This window comes from Gadus morhua, chromosome 23 (genome assembly GCF_902167405.1).
Source record: "Gadus morhua chromosome 23, gadMor3.0, whole genome shotgun sequence".
NCBI lineage: Eukaryota > Metazoa > Chordata > Actinopteri > Gadiformes > Gadidae > Gadus > Gadus morhua.
Window position 1 is genome coordinate 23,109,010 of NC_044070.1, and position 21,669 is coordinate 23,130,678.

At 50.4% G+C, this 21,669-nt stretch overlaps 1 protein-coding gene across 1 annotated transcript in view; it reads right to left on the reverse strand.

Moving 5' to 3' along the window:
• The window catches only part of drosha (drosha ribonuclease III), a 121,837-nt gene that overhangs the window by 86,359 nt on the left and 13,809 nt on the right, over positions 1–21,669 (reverse strand). Inside the window, exons 12-16 of the mRNA XM_030348627.1 lie at positions 21,598–21,669; positions 19,368–19,537; positions 14,223–14,347; positions 9,634–9,733; positions 2,649–2,756 (exon numbers count right to left, since the gene is read on the reverse strand). The exon at positions 21,598–21,669 is cut by the window's right edge and continues 3 nt beyond it. Coding sequence (XP_030204487.1) covers positions 2,649–2,756; positions 9,634–9,733; positions 14,223–14,347; positions 19,368–19,537; positions 21,598–21,669 — 575 coding nt within the window. The remainder of the gene's footprint in view (positions 1–2,648; positions 2,757–9,633; positions 9,734–14,222; positions 14,348–19,367; positions 19,538–21,597) is intronic.

The following is a 21,669-nucleotide window of genomic DNA, read 5'->3' on the forward strand; positions in this document are numbered from 1 at the left end:
CTTCTTTAAAACAAGCCCCTTCATCAACAGCCATTGTTCCTGATGGAATTAATTCTGAAACATCAAAAGATATTGTTGAAATTCATGAAGTGGATAGCGACTGAGTCGGCAGCGTCATGCCGTGAATAAACACATTTCGGGAACAACTTCTTTGTTGTTGTTATGATACAATTATCATGGAGGGGCTGTCTGTTTACTGTCTGAACACAAGGGCGCATGCATTTAATTTCCAGAGCCAGAGTTACGAAACACGATTCAAACACCAGCAAAAGTTATTCTGGATGCTCTCAGCGTCTTACGAGTCTACCTTAGGCACCAAGGGATCAACTTCTACAGGTCAGAAAACTATGTAATGGAGGACGCATAACAAAAGACTACTGATCATTTCGTTAAGATGGTCTAATATTACATTTACATGTAGGAGTAGTTCTTGGCAGCAGTTTGGTCTATTGCATAGCTGGCGTACATCTATATATTTTGAGGTTATGTTTCTCTCAACTTTGCGAATACATTTTCCTTAAACACTGGGGGTTGTACATGGACAAAAATGATTAAACTTCAGAATTATTATCCGAAGGATGGAAACGTCCCAAAGTGGCAAATCTCGACCCGGTAAAAACAAAGAAAAATCTTGGAACAAAGATGCATTGCAAGGCAAGTAATTATCCTCTTCGGCTAATCGCATTTATCGGACAATCGCATCGATTTTCAGGGATAATTGGCTAAGCAATTGTCAGGATTCGTCATACAGTCTATGCGTTCCGCCCAAACTAGATCTTCACTGGCTGCAAAGATTGTTACCTGATTTAACTGCTCTAGAGCTGGGATCCACTTATAAACAGCGATTATAATGTGAAATAATGTGGAAAAAAAAAATAAAAAAAATAATAATAATGTGAAATCCATTGTGGACATTTTGAAACGAGAGCAGTATCCGGATTAATTACCGTTTGGTTAGTCTATTGTTTAGCACAGGGTACTTTGAAATTAGCCTATTGTGCAGAAATATCGGAAACAACGGTTCTTAAATGGGAATGCTACTGCCTGACGTCCCAGCTACAGGTATTCACACAGGATCCATACTGCGTCCGATGTATGTAATTCGGCACAAAATTTCAGTTTAATATCCGATATTTTTCCAACGTAAACAATGTACTTTCAAACTATATAAACTGCTATTGAAGTGTGATTTGTTTATAACTAATACATAATCACAGCAGTGCTATGCTGCTATAAATGTCCCTTTTGTTTTGGTGCGTCGTAACTTATCGAACGCGTGGGAACTACGCCTATACCGTCGATCGCGAATCATTGGAGAACGAATCGATTTCAGTCCTAATAAACAATGAAACACCGAAGACTTAAATTTGGACCATTTAATTATTTACCGCTTTAAAAATGTGATAGCAAGGAGAGTCTCGGTTAAACAATATTGAATCCTACTTCCTGTATTTCGGAATACCTTCGTGATAGACCTTTACACGGCACAAGCCTAACGCACCCACACGCACACACACACGCACACACAGCAGCTCAGCTTTTTCTGCAAACGCGTAATACCCTTTAGATAAGCGGGGATCAGCATCGTGTGCGACTACATACTGGGGAGGCGGGGGGGGGGGGGCATCAGCCCCTGCTTGGATCCCTCCACCAGTTCATCACGCTCACCATCAGCATCGTTGTCATGAGAACCCTGCAACACCCCCACCGGCCCCCCCCCCCTCCCTGTGCAACGGAGGAGGAAACATTCTCGCCGGTGGTCGCAAACTACAAAAGCATCTTTCAATCCAAGACTGGAAAAGCTAATTAACATTGCTTAGACGCCGTGATTAAGCCCTGCGTGTGCGTTCGCGCGCACGTGTGTGTGTGATTGTGTGTGTCTGTCGGTGACGCAACAAAAGCCCCCCCCCCCCTCACCCCCCTCCCATCAAAGGACGGAGTCCAGCTTGCCGCTCCGAGCTCCTTGCGGCGCGCTGCGAGCGGCGGGAACGGCTTCCTGCTGGTGGCGCCCGGGCGCGGCGGCGGCGGCGGCGGCGGAGCAGGAACAACCTGCCAGTTGCCTAATAAGGTTGCCGGGGAAACGGCAGCGGCGGGGATTTGTTCGCTTTCGCCGACACTGGCGCACACACACACACAGGCGCGCACGGCCATGTGCACATACACACACACCACAGAGTGATGCAAGCAGCGGAAAAGATCAAAAGCAGGAGACGTCTGACTGTTTGCGTTCCATGTGGGGCGTGTGCACGTGTGATGTGGAAGTGTGCGTGTGGGTGCCTGTGTGTGCGTGCACGCTTGTGTGTGGGATGAGGAAGTATGGTGTGTTTGCGTGCTTGTGTGTGTGTGTGATGAGGGAGTGTTTGTGTGCGTGTGATGAGGAAGTGTGTGTGTGTGTGTTTGATGAAGTGTGTGTGTGTCTGTTTGATGAAGTGTGTGTGTGTCTGTGAGTGTGATGAGGAAGTGTGTGCGTGTGCGTGTGTGTGCGTGATGAGGAAGTGTGCGTGCGTGTTTGATGAAGTGCATGCGTGTGTATCTGTGTGTGCCTGATGAAGTAGTGTGTGCGTCAGCGTGTTTCTGTGTGTGTGCGTGTTTGTGGGTCTGATGCGGAAGTGTGCGTGCGCGAGTGTGTATCCGTGCGTTTGTGTTACCTGGCAGACGTCTGAGCGCACGCCGGTCTTCCAGAAGCCCTGGCTACTCAGCTCCACCGTCACCTCCCTACGCATCGTGTTCTTCTGCCGGATCTTCTGGAGCGCTTCCTGTACACACGCACACACACACACACACACACACACACTTAGGCTGTGTTCGATTTGGCTCACTTGTCACCTCGTTGCCGACTTAATGAACACTGTGTAGAACACGGTATAAGGAAAAGGCAAAGGGGGAATTCTGACAATAATAGCTGGTGCTGGAAATCTAACCGCTTAATGTTTATTGGACGTGTAAAGAAGCGGACTCGGCGCTGTGCGATGTCACCCCCTGACAGGTCATTTGCATCAAGAATATGTATCCGCCTGCCGTACAGCATCTCTATGGGACGACTCTGTTGTCCGTGAAACCGCGATGCATCATGGGACATTGCGGGGTAATAAGTGTGCAGCGGTTGTCCTCCTAACCCTTTCCCTCCCCCTTCTTACCACGTTTCTCCCCCGCCTCTCTCCCCCTTTGTGGGTCTGTCCTCCCTCCTACCTGTCAGTGTTCACGTTACAGTCCGCCGCCCCCCCGTTTTACATCCTTAAAGGTCCCGTGACATGCCACCAGGTGTGAGTGTGATTAGCCGTTACAAGCCGTCCGCCCCTTACAACATCACAGGTGGGCGTGTCCACCTAGATGAGCAACGCTTGCTACGGTCCACCCGGTCGGCTGATTCTATCCAGCGCACATCTAGGTGGACACGCCCACTTGTGATGTCATAAGAATTTTGCAGATTTTCTAAACGGCTAATCGCACTTACCGCACACCTGCTGGCATGGTCACGGGACTGGTCTGTGGTATGGGGGCAGGGAGGTAGGGGTCCTCGTAGCAGGCAGAGGTGAGGGGGGGGGGGGGGGGTCGGTTTGATTCACAGCCTCCGCCGTAGACTCCAATCCCAGGGAGCGTGCACCAGGGCGACGGCTCACGCATTAGACCCCACGCCTCACAACACTGGAGGTAGGGACGGCTCTGATATTGGCTGAGTTAATGCACACACACACATATATATGTTGCTGAGCACACACACACACACACACACAAAGGACCTGGCTTTCCACAAATACCGAAAGGACGCACACACAGACAGACGCAAAGTCAGAAGTCCCTGACAAGAATGTTCCAACAGTTACCAGGAGTATGGAGAATGCATTGACAGATTCTGCTCCCTAGGCCTGCTTACGTGTGTATGGGCATCAGTGGGTGCCAGTGTGATTGTGTGTACATGTACGCGTCTGTGTCTGTGTGTGTCGGTGTGTGTGTGTGTGTGTGTGTGTGGCGCCAGCGTGCTTGTCGCACACCGCAGCGCGGCTATCAACTGTCATGGCCGAGTTAGCCCGCGATCCATCTCAAGAATGGAACGGCGGGAATCTTTTCCACTCGCAGTGGAAATAAAAAACAACAAAGGCATGAATAAGTAATGGCGTCTGACTTTGAACTCTGCATCAAAGACATGGGCACATGCGCGCGTGGCACACACAAATACCCCTCCCTGAACAATGCATGGCCACACGCACATATACACCAACACATACGTGCACGCTGATGCACACACACACACACACACACACACACACACACACACACACACACACACACACACACACACACACACACACACACACACACACACGTCTGGCCTTTGACCCAATAGAAAAGTTCTAGCACAGCAGTTGATTAAACTACTATACCTGGTCTCTTACGAGGAGGGCCATTTTACATATTTGAACCTAATGCCATGTCTATTTAATGAAGGAGTCCTTTTTTTTTTTCTCTCATTACTCATTCATTTCAATTCATCCATTCATTTGCAGGGTCTTTCAAATCAGGAAACCCATGGCCATGTCTAGTGAACGAAGAGGGCTTCTTCGTCTTCCTCATCGTTCCTTTGTTGAATTCATCTTCTCTTTCACTTTGAGTCCAGGGTTAAGCAGTCTGAACCGGTGCCCTGCCTTTACAGGTCAGTTCCCATCTCTCCCTTCTGCAGTGGGATTTGAGGTCGCAGCCAGCCGTCGGTCCAGCGCCCTCTCCACCCTTTGACTCTATTGAAGTCCAATCCGACCAATAAGAGCTCAAGAGCCATCCGATTGGCCTGCCCCATTTCTTAGGGTCTTCCCCCCAGGTGCTCTAGTCTAGCACAACGGAGGTGTCACAAGAGGGACTGGAAACGGAGGATCTCAGGGTTTAGGATTCCTGCCTCAAGGCATCCTCGTGCAACAAAGTTGTAACGTTTACCACAAAACAAAGTCCTCCCTGGTGATTCCTGATCCCTCCCCTTTTGCTACAGTGAGAAGCTCCGAGCTCAATCTGATGACATAGTGATCCGGGAAAACTGTTTCCGTAAGCCTAGGTGATTAAGGCTGCTTGCTTTTACAAAATGAATAGTTAAGATTTGATCCCTTCTCACACACTGGTGCACAATGCCCTGGCGGTCTGAGTGTTGTTTGACTGCATGTATCTTTCCAGGTTTTGTTGGGCATGTATGTACTGGATTTGTTGTCTTTCTTTGGTTCGTGGGGTTTAAACTTTTGATATGTTGAACTTTTCCCCTGTCCCTGGCGTTTTATTTTATTTCAAAGATGATCGTCTTGGGTTTTTATTCAGCTCAATTTTATTTGTATAGCCCTCCATCAACGGTACAGTGTCAAAGGGCTTAACAGGCCGTATATTTATGACACCCTCTTGACCCCTAGCTCCTCAAAGGGCTAGAAAAAAACTCCCTTAATCAGCAAGGAAGAAATCTTGAGGAGGAACGCAGAGTGGGGGATCCCTCCTTCCAGGGTTGATCAAGATTGCCATGGGTGCCATAATTGACATTCATACATACATACATACATACATACATACATACATACATACAGGCAAAACATTTAAAATTGGTGATGGGGTGCTGGCCGGTTAACCATAAGGCGAGTCCAGGCAGTCAGTTGTATATAAGTGTTATGATTTTGTTTTCTCCCGTAAGCTTCGGCATGCACAGTTTGAAAACGTACACATCTAGTTATCCTAACCAGAGATGACGAATTTCACAAAGAAAACGAACACCACAAACGCATTCCCAGACGTAGCATCGGTATGCGTGGAGTCCGACGTCGTGGCATTCCGGTGGGACCACCAGACGTAAAAGAGGTCCGGCCTGGACACTTAAAGTACGACCAGCGGTATCAATCACGAAGGGGAGCTGTGTCCCTTCAGCCGATGCTAACCGAGGCTTTACACAGCCCAGGTTATTCTCATTAATAACCAGCACTGGATTATCTGTTACTTTAAAGTCCCTCATCAAACTAAGAAACTTTAGCAATTAATAGCGAATATCAGACGGACATCAGCCGAGGCGAACGTCGTATTAAAAAGTGGTGTAAGAATCCGTGTAGCAATACCGCCGACACCACTGTAGGGACCCCAAGAGGGTCCATCTGGACACACACACACACACACACACACACACACACACACACACACACACACACACACACACACACACACACACACACACACACACACACACACACACACACACACACACACACACACACACACACAGGTCTGGAGGAAAGGTTTGCCATCTGGCCCGCTCACTTAGGGCTGCAGACCTCGGGATCTCCCCCAGAGTTCCTTGGGGGCTGGCTGGCCTGGCCGCTGAGAGAATCACACAGCCTGTTAGGGAGACCTGAGTGGAGCCGTCAACAGCCTTAATAAGGCTGAACTTCTACCCACCGCCGGATGAGTGCAAGGGGAGAAAAAAAAAAAGAAACCGGCCAGATACGCTCAATAAAAGGAGAGGGGAACACAGCGAAACCCGCGACACATTCAGAGAGGTAACTGTGGGCCATTAACATAGAGGCGTGCAGGGGGGCTTGGATCACTCACACACACACACACGCACACAAAGATACGCGCCTCAAAACACACACACACACGCCTCAAAACACACACCAACACATCAAACATCCCAACAAACACATCCGACGCACCTCAAATCACAGAGGCACCTCAAACAACTGAGCTGTGCACACACAAACACAAACAAGCCCGTTCCCAGGGGCGTTAAATAATAAGAGCACCGCTTCACCGGCACGGCTGTAAAAACAGACCGGCCCGACGCTGATAGTGTGCTATCATGGGTCCTGTGTGTGTGGATGTGAGCATGTGTGTGTGTCGGTACACGTATGTGCGTGTGTGTGCACACGTGTGTACGTGTGTACGTGTGTGTGTGTCGGTACACGTATGTGCGTGTGTGTGCACACGTGTGTACGTGTGTGTGTGTGTCTGTACGTGTGTGCGCGTGCCTGCATATGTGTCTGTGTGTGTGTTCACTAATTGCAACACAGTGCATGTTGACATCTTGAATGTCAAGGCGTGTTAGCTCAGTGCTGGGTCCAGGCTACCTGAGGAACAGGCTAATTGAGCTCAGAGCTCTCAACGTTAGCCGCTCTGAGAGGGATCGGAGGCAGGAAGGGGGAATTGTAAAAATAAAAATACCAAGGCAGAAGGTATTTTTTTTTTATCTCAAGGAGAGTCAGAGGCCTGGGAGACGGGCGTGCTCTGGATCGAAGCGGGGGGGAAAGGCTAAGCGCGCTTCCACCCCCTGCTAGCCACACAAAAGTCAAACAAACTCGCTCTGCGGGCCGCGGTTAGCCCGTGGATCAGCGCGGTCCCCTCTCCGACCCACGCTGCCGCCACCGGGACGACCTTCAACCGACCCCCTCGCTGACGCCGCTTTCATTTCAGAAACACTCCCCGCCCCGAAATAACGATATCGCCGTTTGATCGCACACACAGCGCCCCTCACCCCCTACCCTCCTCCACGAATAGCCAGGCCCCCCATCCTCTCCCTCCCCCTCGCCCCACTCCTCTTAGACCCATACCGTGAGGAGAACCGCGTTCTTCACGGTCGCACCTCGACACCCGGAAAACATACATGTTTAAAATAATACATGTTAAAAAAATACATGCAAGAAAAATAAAGAAAGAAGTGGTTGTGTTAAGATGGAGGGGGGGGGGAGGAGGGAGTGGAGAATGATAATGCCGTTTGATCGCACACGCAACACCTCTCTCCCCATGCCCCCCTCCCAGAATACCCATGCCCCTCGCTCTCCCCCCCTCCCCCCTCACCCCTCTCCCTCTCCTCTTAGACCCATGCCATGAGGAGGAGACGCAGGAGGAGACACACAAGGAGAACCACTGTCTTCACGGTTGCGCCGAAAAACATACATGTTTAAAAAAGAATTGTTAAAAAAAACATAAAGAAAGAAGTGGCTGTGTTATGATGGAGGGGCGGGGGGGGGGGGGGAGAGTGGAGAAGAAAGAGTTGGGGGTGGAGACCGACTTCAAGGCGGGAAAGGCGCCACAGGACTCTGGATCCATGCGAGGCACGGGACAGAGGACGGGGGGGGGGGGGGGGGGGGGGGGGGGGGGGGTGAACTCTGGCAGTGAACTCTGGGTAAGGCGCTGGAAGGAAAGAGGAGAAGTGGAAATTCAACAAAGACTTCTCTGGATTTCGGATTCTATTTCTGCCCCGTCACCCTCTCCCTCGCTGCGGCTATATCGGAAAAGTTGGTTGTTATTTTTTACAGGCATTACCTCTCTGTGTTCTGACTGTGTAATGCTGCGATATTTATATAGGTTTATGAGGGTTTATATATATCTGGTGTACAGAGAGGGAGAGAGAGCCACTGGCAGGAAAGGAACGAGGATGTGGGGGAGCTGAGCTTCATCTACACACACGGCGATATAACAATGCCAGCTGTCACCTACAACTCCTTTCCCACTAAAGGCAACTCGCTACCATCTCTCCTCTCCAGCGCACGCCACTTCCTGCCACTACCCCGGCTGTGTTGTGTATTCTGTGGAAGCATAATAACTGAATATAACCAAACAATTATTCCAGTCGTTCTTTTTTTCTCAAGTGTGCAAAGAAATACGCACACCGTGTTCAAGGTGTTTCTCTTAGAACCGACAATTGCTCTGGTGTATGCATAGGATTATAAAAGGATAAGAAAGTTTACACGATCGGGGAATGGCAGATAATCATTTCCGATTCTTGAGAGCGAGGTAACCCAGCCGGTATTAAAATATGTGGACACAGGCCTCATCAAAAATCCCCTGGAATCTAATTATTTCTCATCGAAAAGGGCAAGAAACATATTCAATAAAGGGAAAGAAAGAAGGAAAAGAACGCAGATAATGTGAAACTGCGAACAATGACAAGACCCGCCGTGGTAACCTCACAGAATGCCATTCTGGGACAGAAAAATCAGATCATCAAAACTATCGCATATCGGCCTTTTCCACGTGTTCCCATAATAACGAAACAAACGGACATGCCGGGGAGAAATAGAAAAGCATGCAAAGGAAACAGAGATCCAGGTCAGCCCGTGCTGCTCCGAAACTGCAGTCGCACAGAAACGCGTTTCTCTGCCGTTTCAGCGGAAAAAACATCAGACGCACGACAAGAAAGCTGTGTTCTCCTGCCTTTGTCGCTTCTGTTTAGCGAAGTCCCCCCCCCCCCCCCCCCCCCGCAGTCATCTTCTTCTTTTTTCACTTCAGACAAATAAATTTACCGACTGTCAGCGCGTTTGGCGGATAAGAAACGTTTGAATTGATGTCAACGTCGCGGCTATCAACGTCACTGTAGAAAGTTTGTGGTTTCGGGCGGGAACTAGCCCGCGGGCCGAGCGGATTCTCCGCAGTGCGCAGCTGGAGGAAAGTTCTCCGCCGTTTTCCGGGGCGCACCCTATCACGTCTCCGAGAGACTGACCTTTTGAAGATATCCTCACATAAGGCTCCCCTTTTATTTCCCCGCCGAAAAGCATGACAGCGCGACGGGGCGAAGGCTCGACTCAGAGCCCCCCGCAGATCAAGAAATGATCTTTAAATAAATACAAACATCACAACCAAATAAAGTACAACAAAGTGAAACCACCGGCATCTCGGACTCACCTCTCTCTGCGTCAGCTTCTGCTTGTCGATCTGCTTGACCTTGGGGCTGTTGGCCAGCAGGTGGCGCAGTTTCACATAGCTCTTCCACAGCTTCTGGTACCTGCGGTGCCACAACATAAGACTGAGTGTTGGGAGAGCATCTGTCTCTCCTCCTCTTTCCCTTTTTAAAACAACATTCATATTTGATAATTGGAGGGCCCTCGCGTTATTAAACAAAACCATTAAGCCGTGGCCCTGTTATCTGCTGCTCTATAAGGGAGACGGCTAGTCTGGAAAGACAGACACTTCTATCGTTGGCCCCTCGATGAGTCGGGTGAAGGGGGCCAGGGAAGCCCTGACGGGGACACTGCCACAGTCAAAGTAATTTGCATTTGAAAAGAGCCTGGGAGTTATTAGCAAGGGGACATGTAGCGGGTGAACGTTCGGGGTCTCTCTCTCTCTCTCTCTCTCTCCCTCTCTCCCTCTCCCTCCCTCCCTCTCTCTCCCTCTCTCCTCCCTCTCTCCTCCCTCCCTCCGCAGGGCAAGCGAACATAGAAACAAGAAGAGACAAACACTCACACAAAGATAGATCGAGAGATCGGTTGGGTTTCTATTTGGAGAAGCACCCAATCAAAACACGGCATTCAAAGTTGTGCAGAAATATACCGCCAAGCCCACAAGGACACAACACCAGCAACGGCTGCAGGGCAGAACTAGGCCGGTATCCGGTGACAATAATGCTAAAACGTGGCATTGTGTCTTACAAACATCTCAAGTCCAGCCCCCCCCCCCACCCCCCACACTCCGATCAATGATAAGCCTTGTAGAGCCTCGAGGTGAGAGATCCCTCCCAGTCCCATCAGCGCTGCAGGTTAGCCCTCAGACACGTCAGCCCAACCAAGTCACCACCCAACAGAAAGAAAAACGACATCCAACACTGGTAAGCAGCCACGACATCTCAGGTTGGAAAAGTATGCGATACCTTTGGTTCTTAAATGGTGGTATGCATTCCCCTAGGGGTACTTTGGATTACTGCAGGGGTTATTAGTTAAAGGAAGAATATATTTGTATGGGATTCACCTGTACATGCTCTGACCCTCCCCTGGCCTTGTGCTTCTTTTGTGTGGAGAAATGAGCCGTTGCATGAGGAACAGGCCCACGTTTTTCAAAATATTGTGTTTTAATCTTCGTGTTTAAACTGCAAGAATAGAGGGCACATACATTAATTATGTTCTTTATTTTTATTTTTTTGTGTTTTGTTAAGGGGGTACGGTACGCAGCTGGAAATAAAAAGAAAATAAAGGAAATCTCTGATGTACGGGCTCAGAGGACACAGCCTGGCTACAGAGCAAGGGCCACAGAGGCAGACCTGGAGACCCAGACAAGCCAGGCTCACCTCCTACTAGACTAAAAGAGCCATGTGAAAAAAAGCGAGAAATCATTATCCGCCCACAATTCATTAAACTTCCCCGCGCTCACAGACGCGTTGGGAACAGATGGGTGGCCCAGGCTGCGCGATACATTGATTATGGTCACAGCATAAGAGATTCAATTTGACTAGCAAACTCGTTCAGCGTTCCTGACGACGCTCTCGTCGTCAATGTTATTAATTTGTACATTATCATTAATGTATCTGTAACTATTCGTTGTTTTGTTATGTTTTGTCAAATGCTTCGGCAACAGGGGATTCATCATCGTAAATAATGAAGGAAATGAAGGAGGTGGGGGAAGGGAGGGAGAGGGACAGAGCGACAGCGAGAGAGAGACAGCGAGAGACGTGTTGTGTAACAGAAGGATTCTAGGGCTTTAATTGTGGGGACTTCATTAGTGGGTGAGTTGAGGGTGAATGTGGGAGGTAGTGTGTGTGTGTGTGTGTGTGTGTGTGTGTGTGTGTGTGTCTAGCATGCTGATTATCAGCACAGCCACACCTCCAGCGCACCGGCAGAAGGAGAGGTCGAGAGAGAGCCAGAGAGAGAGAGAGAGCTAGAGAGAGAGAGAGCTAGAGAGAGCTAGAGAGAGAGAGAGCTAGACAGAGAGAGAGAGAGAGAGAGAGAGAGAGAGAGAGAGAGAGAGAGAGAGAGAGAGAGAGAGAGAGAGAGAGAGAGAGAGAGAGAGAGAGAGAGAGAGAGAGAGAGAGAGAGAGAGAGAGAGAGCTAGAGAGAGCGAGACAGAGAGAGAGCTAGAGCTAGAGCGCGAGCGAGAGAGAGAGGGAGAGAGGCCCTTGCTGGTCCCCACAAGGCTCTGATGACCTTTTCATAGATCTGCTGCGCTCTGCTCACACTGGCAACTCCCTGCCCGTGCTCTATTAGCATATTCTCTCCCTCTCTCTGCATATCGTCGGTCTCTCTCAATCGCTTGCTCGCTCATCAGTCCCTCTCTCTCTCTCTCTCTCTCTCCATCAGAATTATGTCTCCCTTTTACTCTGCAGCAGCAGTGATACTCCTTCAGTAGTCTGCATACAGAACTCTACCCCCCCCTCTCCCTCCCACTCTCTCCCTTCATCTCTCTTCGTCCTCCCTCTCTTTCGACCCCATCTCTCTCAGTTTCCCTCTCCCATCGCTCCCCCTCTCTTCGCCCCTCCCTTCCCTCTCCCCCTCCCTCTCCCCCCTTCCCTCCGACTCCCCCTCCACTGACCACCGTCAGCAGCAGACTCAGATCCCCCTCTGCCGGACGGTGGCTGGAGCCACAACTGTACGGCTAGGTCCCGGCGCGGCTAGCCGCTACAGGCTACATCCGTCATTAGGCCGTAGAGATGGCTGCCACTGAAGCAGCTACGCTGGGCGGTGAGCTTCTGGCCCGAATAACGATGTCCCCGTTCCTCCGTGCATTTGTCAACATCCTGAACTCTCGAGGAGGTCAGACGTGTGGGCGTGCACAGGAGTGTGTGAGTGTGTGCGCGTGTTTGAGGGGGACACTGTAGCAGGCCGGACGAAAATGGCAGATATGAAAAAATAAAAACTTTCCTCGCCTTTTCTCTAGGATGCAGAAAGGGAGCTGTGTGTCTGTGTGTGTCTATGTGTGTGTCTCTGTCTTTGTTTGTACACACAAATTGTTTGGGTGGTAGATTGGTTCTGAACAAGAGCGTAGTATTTGTGTATATCTATGTGTAATTGTGTATGTGTGTGTGTGTGTCTGTGTGTATCTGTCTGTGTGCCTGTCAGTGTGTGTGTGTGTGTGTGGGAGGCCAATGCGTACATGCCATTAGTGGACAGAGGAGAAACAGAACGAGGAGGAGGGGGGGAGAGGGGGGGAGAGGGGGCTGCTTTGGTTATTGACTTTTGATTGGCGCTCGGCTTGTTGTTGCTCCTCCAGTGCACCTGGGATCCAGAGCTCCAATAATCCAATGTACTGCCTTTGTTAATTATGCAATGGCACAGTACAGTATTCCCGGAGCAGTGCGTGTGTGTGTTTGCGTGTGTACTGATGCATGTGCGTTTGATCAAAGCATGTGTGGATGCGTGCGCATGCATGTACAAAAATGCCCAAGCATACACGCACACACACACACCAGCGTGTGTGCATGTGTGTTTGATGTTTGTGCGTGTTCGTGATTGTGTTTTGCATTTTGATGTGTGTGTGTGTCTGTGTGTGTGTGTGTGTGTGTGTGTGTGTGTGTGTGTGTGTGTGTGTGTGTGTGTGTGTTTATTTATGGCATTGCTATTCAGGGGGCGCGGACCGCCGTTCCCGTGGCGAGGGGGATCGGCAGGATCTGAGGGCCCGTGACGACGCGTGTGAAAATGTCACACCGCCGCGAGTTTTTTTTCCATTGCTTCCTCCTCTTCCTCTGATCCTTCTGTCTCCCCATCTTTTTCAACGACTCTCTTTATGTCCCGTCTTTCACTTTCACCTTCCTTCACTGTATTTTGCTATACATATTTTTATATGTGTAATATCCCTCTCTTTCTTTACTCTGCTCTCTCTCCGTTAACATCAATATATCTCCATCTTTGTACTCCCCTAAAATAGCGCTCTCTCTTTCTCTCTCTCTCTCGCCCTCTCTCGCCCTCTCTCGCCCTCTCTCGCCCTCTCTCTCTCTCTCTCTCGGAGGCCGCCGTCGCGGCCCTGGGGGAGGGACGGGACCCATGTGGGAGGAAGGGCGCTTAGGGAAATGGAAACATAGCGTGAGAGAACGAGAGCTAGAGATAGCTGTCCTCAGAGGCCTATCGACATTTACATGACAATGTTGTGCATGTGCGTGCCTCTCTTTGTACTTCTTCCGGTCTGCAGGGAGACATCTGTGGAAGTTTATGTACGTCTGTACTTCTCTTAGAACTTCTCTCACACACACACACACACACACACACACACACACACACACACACCCCTCTGAGCGTGCCGGCAGGCTTGCTTTTGTGATTTGGTTGTTGCGGTGTGTATGTGCCCCGGTTTATTTTCGGGGTGTACTTAAATCCCAGAGTAGGACAACACCGTGTGCAGGCTGTGTATGATTGACCTAGCTGTGATTCTGAGCCTCGTGTTGCGTGTTGCTCGCGTTTGTGTGTGATAAGCACGTGTGCGTGTCTGTGTGTGTGATAAGCACGTGTGTGTGTCCGTGTGTGGGTCCATGCGCGTGTGTGTGTCCATGTGTGGGTGTGTCCGTGCGCTCTTACTGGGGGTCTCCGGCGTAGCTGAGCTGGGCCGGACGGATGCCAAAGTGGACGATGATAGGGAAGGTGATGACGTCCGGGTTGAACTGCTCCCGGTCCAGCTGGTCAATGCGCACCGAGCTGGGCTTCTGAGGGACCACACACACACACACACACACACACACAGAGAGACACACACACACACACACACACACACACACACACACAAACACAGAGAGACACACACACACACAAACACAGAGAGACACACACACACAGACAGACACACACACACAGACACACACACACACACACACACACACACACACAGACAGAGACACACACACACACACACACAGAGTCACACACACACACACGCACACACACACACACAGAGACACACACACACACGGCAGAGGTCAACCACAGCGCGTACCCTGGCTAATTAATACCATCATGTCGTTATGGAGCAGATGCTTTGAGCTAATGTGACGTACAGTATGTATGCCTTTGACCTGGGCAGAGGGAATTCAGACCCGCTCTGGCTGATAGATCAGAAGAATTGGACCATTGTGGGTCTCCATTGGTCTGATTCAAAGAAATTTGCTAAATGATCCGGACTGTATGTGTCAGCACCCTCTTGTATAAGAGAACGTGTGATGGTTCCCTTTTAAGGAACAGGAAAGGGTGAGGTACTTGCTCAAGGTTAATCTGCAGACATTGGGGATCTAACCTGGAACTGTCCTGGTGAGAGCCAGACCACAATGTCACTTCGCTCTCATGCCCCCCTGGGAAAAAAGACTGTAGTGGGGAAAACAGTTGGACGAAGAGAGCGCTTGGCTTTAACTTGATGTAAATGTAAATGTGCGTGGCCTACTTATAAACCACCTGGTTTGTCCCTGAATTTATGCAACGGAAAAGTTTCCCCTTTTCACAGCGTTTCAGTCGTCCCTACCTCGAATAAACACGAGTTTCTGGAACAGGGAGAGTCAACAAATCCTCTGAACTCGTCCTCCGGACCCCAACAAGGTTATCAGTATCGATATGTGATCCATCTCACCCTTTGAAATCTTTTAAGTAATCACAAGGATTCACAATAGGAACTAATGGATTGCATCTCAGCACACCCTATTGGCTACTAGATAAGATTAGATGTGCACTTTATGGATCCCGGAGGGGGAATTCGGCAGCGCACAATATTCCAAGAAATATCAATATAAAAAGGGGACTACATGAACTTAGTAGTCATTTAAAAATACCAGTCATTCATGTGGGCCCATTAAACAGTACTTTGGCAAAAAGTCTGTTATGTCTACAGACATAACAAGCGGAGAAGTGGCAATTTTGTTTAAAGTGTAACGTTCACCTTGGCATTAGCCTGGCTCGCTCGTCTCTCACTCAGCCCCATCGGTGAAATTTAAATAAATGCAAAATAAATCTTAAATAACTACGTCTTCAGCAACTCGCACACAAAAACAGCAGACTTTGAATCCTGCGTTCAAAGAATACCAGTCATTCATGTGGGCCTATTAAACGGTATTCCGGCAAAAAGTCAGTTATGTCTACTGACATAACCAGCGGCGAAGCGGCCATTTTGTTTAAAGTGTAACGTTCACCTTGACATTAGCCTCGCTCGCTTGCCTCTCAGTCCTCCCACCCGTTGAAATTTAAATAAATACAAAATAAACCCTAAATAACTACGTTTAGGACAGCTGGCGCACAAAAACATTGACTTTGATTCCTGCGTTCCAAAAATACCGGTCGTTCATGCGGGGCTCGTTAAACGGTGCTTCGGAAAAAAGGCAGTTATGTCTGCTGACACAACTCGTGAAGAAGCGTCCATTTTGTTTAAAGTGCCACTTGCGGTTCAATGGGAAGGGGCGCGGCCACGACGCACATCCGCACGACGCAGACGGCCGGCGGCGGTCTGCGCGCTCCCACGCCATCAGAGTAACGGATAATCCGGGCGCCTAGGGGGCTGTGAGACACACGTCCTCAACCGATGAAGAGGACTTAAAGATGAAGAGGCGAAGACCGCAAGTCTCCCACGCCGGGCCTTATCGAAGGCGAGGGGGGGGGTGTGTGGAGGAGACAGGGGGGGCAGGGTCGGGGGGGGGGTTAGGAGATTGACATGCAACATGTCCTAGGTTGACTCCCAGATCAGCAGATCGTCTGTCAGGCTATTTTGTTCAGATCAGAGGGATGGATGGTGGGGAGATGGGGGGAATCGGGGGTCGAGGGGGGGGGGGGGGGGGGCATTAAGGAGGGAAGCGCTCTTAACGGCAGATGGCCGGGGGCCAACGTTCACCTTGACATTAGCCTCGCTGGCGCGTCCCCTCTGTCTTCTCGCTCTCTGCCTTTCACCCCCCCAACCGAATGAAAAAAAAAAAAAAACACAAAATATACCCTCAATAACGACGTCTCCCACAGCTGGCGCGGCTAAAACAAACCGACTTTGATTCCGGCGTTCCGTCGACATAATCACGTTTGATTGGCCTGAAAGAAGCCTTGATGAAACCTCTATTGACGGAGGAGGAACAGGGGCAGGGGGGGGGTAACTGTATATACATTGTAAACGCCGCCGCAACCGCGCGCGCTAGCTTGATGAGCGCCGTTAGCGTTAGAGCTCGCCCGGTTCCCCCACCAACCCGCGCCTTTGATTTGCCAAGGTTGATTGAAAGAAGATGACACGCACGCCCTGGCCTGCGTAGAGCACCATCTGGGCGGATCATTACCCGAGGGCTGATGGCTGATTGGCAGCACGCAGCCTTCAAGGTTTTTTTCTTTTTTAAAAGGAGGAGTAGTAGTTCCAGCTCTCGGGGGCAGGAAAAATAAGCACACAGGGGCGACAACGGATGGCGGTCGCATTGTGAGAAAAAGAAGCGTGAAGGTCATGCGAATTAACGCCTTCAGAAACCGGGACCAACACGCGTTGGACCAATTCAGGAGTGGAGCCACTTATCGGTCCTCATGTATACACAGTACATCTCGGGAGGAATCGTTCAGAGTTCATCTAGACTCTGCATAGCCAACCCCCCCTTAACCCCCCACCACCTCCTTATGCACTTATTGTATGTTGTACGTCCTCGCACTTAATGCACACACTTATTGTAAGCATGTCGTACCTCCTTGAACTTAATGCACTTAGCAACTTTAGGGCTTGGCAACGATACAGATCTTTCTTCTGACAAATGTACCTTGTGTAAGGCACTATGGAAAAAAGCGTCTTTAAATCAAAAGGTCTGGGACTGAGGTTATGTCCTTCAAGGTGTAGTAGAGGTGGAGTTCGATGGTGGAGTTAAAATGCTTATTATTTCGTAAAACTATGCATGGGAAAAGCGCACACACGATGTGAAGCACACATATTCTCTACATGCGGTTTCATACAAATCCTTTCTCTCAGAAATGTCAAACGCAACACGCCACAGCGGACAACATCTGCTCGCACTGCTGGGCGTCTCGGAGTGGGGGTGAGCCCATCCAGATGTATTAATAACTACCTCCCCTCGCGCCGTCGCCGTCCCGCGCCACGCGGCGGCCCCGGATGACGGAGAGGTCGACAATCGCTTTGACTTGTTTATTTCTAAAGATATACCCACGCCCAGACTCCCGACCCCGTTAACGGCCCGCGCTTGAGTGGCAGGGCAATCTTTGTCTCAGCCTCTACTCTCCCCTCCCCAGGGATGTACTGTATAAACCAGTATATATATATATATATATATATATATAGAGATATACATCTTCGGGTTGACTCAATTTCCCCTCCTTGTCAAAGGGGGGGGGGGTCCCGTGACCACTTCAAACATGTTTTTATGGGTCCGCGTTCAACCTTTTAGGGCGCATGACACCCGCGACCGACCCATCCTGACCCCCCCACAGACACCCCTACCCCCCTACACCAGGAGACAATTACATCCCTGAGCCGAGAGGGGCGACCATAAATAAACAAATAAATAAATAAAAAGACACTATGGACCCGAAGGGCGGGAAAGGTTGAGCGTCTTCACAGGGACATCGCCCCTCTTTGAACCGCGGCGCGCTAACAGACACCCTTGGAATATAATGGGGGGGTGGGGGGGGGCTCACGCGAGCCACGGCCGACAGCCGGTAGCGTCCACGACCGCAGGGGTTAAGGAAGGAAGGCAGGGGGGTGTGTGTGTGTGTGTGTGTGTGTGTGTGTGTGTGTGTGTGTGTGTGTGTGTGTGTGTGTGTGTGTGTGTGTGTGTGTGTGTGTGTGTGTCATTGGCATTGAGGATGGCGGTATACAAGGTCAAGTCACTGTCATAAAGGAGGACGAGGGGGAGAGGGGAGAGAGAGGAGGGGGAGGGAGGAGGAGGAGGTTAGGATCAGGGTAGCGAGAGAGGAGGGAAACCGACGGGAGGAGGGGAAGGAGAAGGAGGGAGCATCCCAACGGAGGAAAGGAGGGGAGGAGGAATTAGAGGAGTAGGATCAAGAGAGGAGGGACAAGATGAAGGGGAGGAGGAAGAGGAAGGAGATGAAGGAGTAGGTAGGAGATGGAGGGAGGAGGGAGTAGGAAGGAGATGAAGGAGTAGGTAGGAGATGGAGGGAGGAGGGAGTAGGAAGGAGATGAAGGAGTAGGTAGGAGATGGAGGGAGGAGGGAGTAGGAAGGAGATGAAGGAGTAGGTAGGAGATGGAGGGAGGAGGGAGTAGGAAGGAGATGAAGGAGTAGGTAGGAGATGGAGGGAGGAGGGAGTAGGAAGGAGATGAAGGAGTAGGTAGGAGATGGAGGGAGGAGGGAGTAGGAAGGAGATGAAGGAGTAGGTAGGAGATGGAGGGAGGAGGGAGTAGGAAGGAGATAAAGGAGTAGGTAGGAGATGGAGGGAGGAGGGAGTAGGAAGGAGATGGACAGAGGGAGGAAGAGGGACAAGATGGAGGGAGGGAGGAGCAGGAAGTAGATGAAGGAGTAAGAAGGAGATGGAGGGAGAGAGGGAGAAGGAGGGGGAGGGAGGGAGGGAGGAGGGACAGGACGTAGGAATGAGCCGGAGGGAGGTAGGAGGGGAGACAAGAGGGAGGGAGTTCGGGAGAAGGAACAAAAGAGGAGAAGGAACATAATGGAGGGAGGTGCACCGCGGCGGCGGCGAGCAGAAGGGAGCGAGGAGGCGCGCGGCGGCGAGCAGAAGGGAGCGAGGAGGCGCGCGGCGTCTCACCATGCCGGGGTTGGTGACGATCATGCCCTTGCACTCCTCGGCGTACTTCTGCCAGGCCGTCTCCTCCCACTGCAGCATGTCGGCGATCTCCTCCTCAGGCACCAGCGGCTTGCTGCTGCGAAGCAGGTAGAGGAGCACCTGGTGCATGGACAGCACCTCCTTCCCACCGTCTGATAGGGGGGGGAGACGGGGGGAGGGGGGGGGAGGAGGAGGGCGAAGACAGGGGGGAGGGGGGGGGAGACGAGGGGCACGGACACATGAGCGACGTGGGAAATCATGAAGTGAAAACGGGGAGTGGAGAAACTGTCAGGAGCAGAACAAGACAAGGGCGTTGCGAAAAGGCGAGAAACTTTCTTTTGACAACTGCACAACGTCGTCTTTTGTTCTGCGGAGCCGTGACAAATGTGTTGCTTATAAAATGCACGATGGGAGATAGACGCAGCACAATTGAATGACACACTAAACATTCTTTATTGTTCTATTTACGGCTTGAAACATCTGCCGCAATATCTACAGTCTTCACTGCAATATCCCCACGCCCCTACCCCCCCGCTTGCATTAGTGATTACAGGTAACACACACACACAAACACTACAGGCTCGTAGCAGTGCAAGGGTGTACTGCACACGCACACTATAAGATGCTTAACACACACACACACTCAAAGACTAACACAGACAATCTAAAGCAAACTCTAATGCAACATGCACACAAACCCCCACTCCAAAGCTAACACACCACTATGTTGCACACACACACACACTGGGGGGGGGAGGACAAGGTCAAAATGGACTCAGGTTAATAGACACTCATGCAAAATTGATTGACCTCCATTTACAAGTGTTCACACAGGCCGACATTCACACAAACAGGGAGGCGCAAAGAAGTCTGGCGCTTAGCAGGGGAAATGCATTAAGAGAATATCAAACGCTCTCTCTCTCTCTCTCTCTCTCTCACCATCGCTCACTCTCTTTAACACAAAAACCCTGTTCTCTCTCCCCCTTCCTTTAAATCTTTGACTGAATCTAGGTTTCACTGTTTTTTGTGTTACCTATTTTTTGTAGGAATGCCGCTGTTCTTGTTCGCTGTGGGCCTACGCTTAATTGGAAGAGCTAAGAAAGAACTCGCTTTTGTTGTATATATTTATTTCAGTTCTCGCTTCGTGGGAAGGCAGGAGAAGCTGGCACAGGAGTCAAATCCACTAAAGACACCGGCTCTACGACAGCCCAACAGCGCCACTGTGTGGACGGGAAACGAACTGCAACCGACAGCAGAGTCATGGCGAATCACGGTAACAACATCAGGGGGTTAGCCATGCAAGGAGATGATGCTCCATAAATCCTCATACAAATCCGGGTGAGTATATGAGAATCCCATTACCACAAGACCGGAATCCCGCCCTCTGAATCCCGGCTTTGTGTCAATTCTCAGAAATAGTTTGTACTTCTGCCAAATGTGCATCAATCTCTAGGTGGCACATTAAGACAGAGCTCATACATGCATGCAGGGAAGCCTGCGATTCCTGTGCATGTCTGCATTGTTATGATTAGGTGTGAATGTGGCAGCACACCATGTACGCTATACACTGAATCAGGGGGGAGATGACGGGGCATCAATAAAGTGTTTGTTTCGTTTCTTCATTTTACCTCTCTCCGTGGGCGAGGGTACGCCAGCGGGATTGCCAGTGACCGCTGGAGGCAGGGAGTCAAAATAACCAAGCGCTTTCACGCTAGACGGACCCCCACACTTAACACAGCTCGCTGTGAGGGGCCCCGCCACCTGACACTAATTTGAGACCAATCAGAGGCAGCCATTAACCAGACCGGTGTGCCGGGAGATAGCGGCGTCTGTCCTTGAGGTGATCTGAATGAAAGTGTTTACTTAACACTTTGAAGAGATACTCCTCACCGGAGTCCGTAGCGATCCCTTTTGTTCAACACAGCGGGCTAATGATTACATTATTGGCCCATTCTCCCACCTGACCTCTTATAGAACCAGCGACCAATTAGCACGCTAACACTTCTGGGATCAGATTTAAAATAATACACGTTTATAAAAAGGTTAAAAATCAAATTCTGTCTCCCCCGTTGTCATGTGCCGATGTGCGGTTCCTGGCAGCTAGCATCATGTGATTGTGAATTAAGCAATCGGCAGGGTGTTGATAAAGCATTGTAGGGAGGGTTGGGGAGGAGAGGGGAGGGAGGGAGGGGGGGAGACGCGGCGTCCTTACCCGGGAGGAAGCGCACGAAGCGGGGCATGAAGTGGAACTTCTGGCAGCCAGGATCCAGGTTGTCCCAGTCGG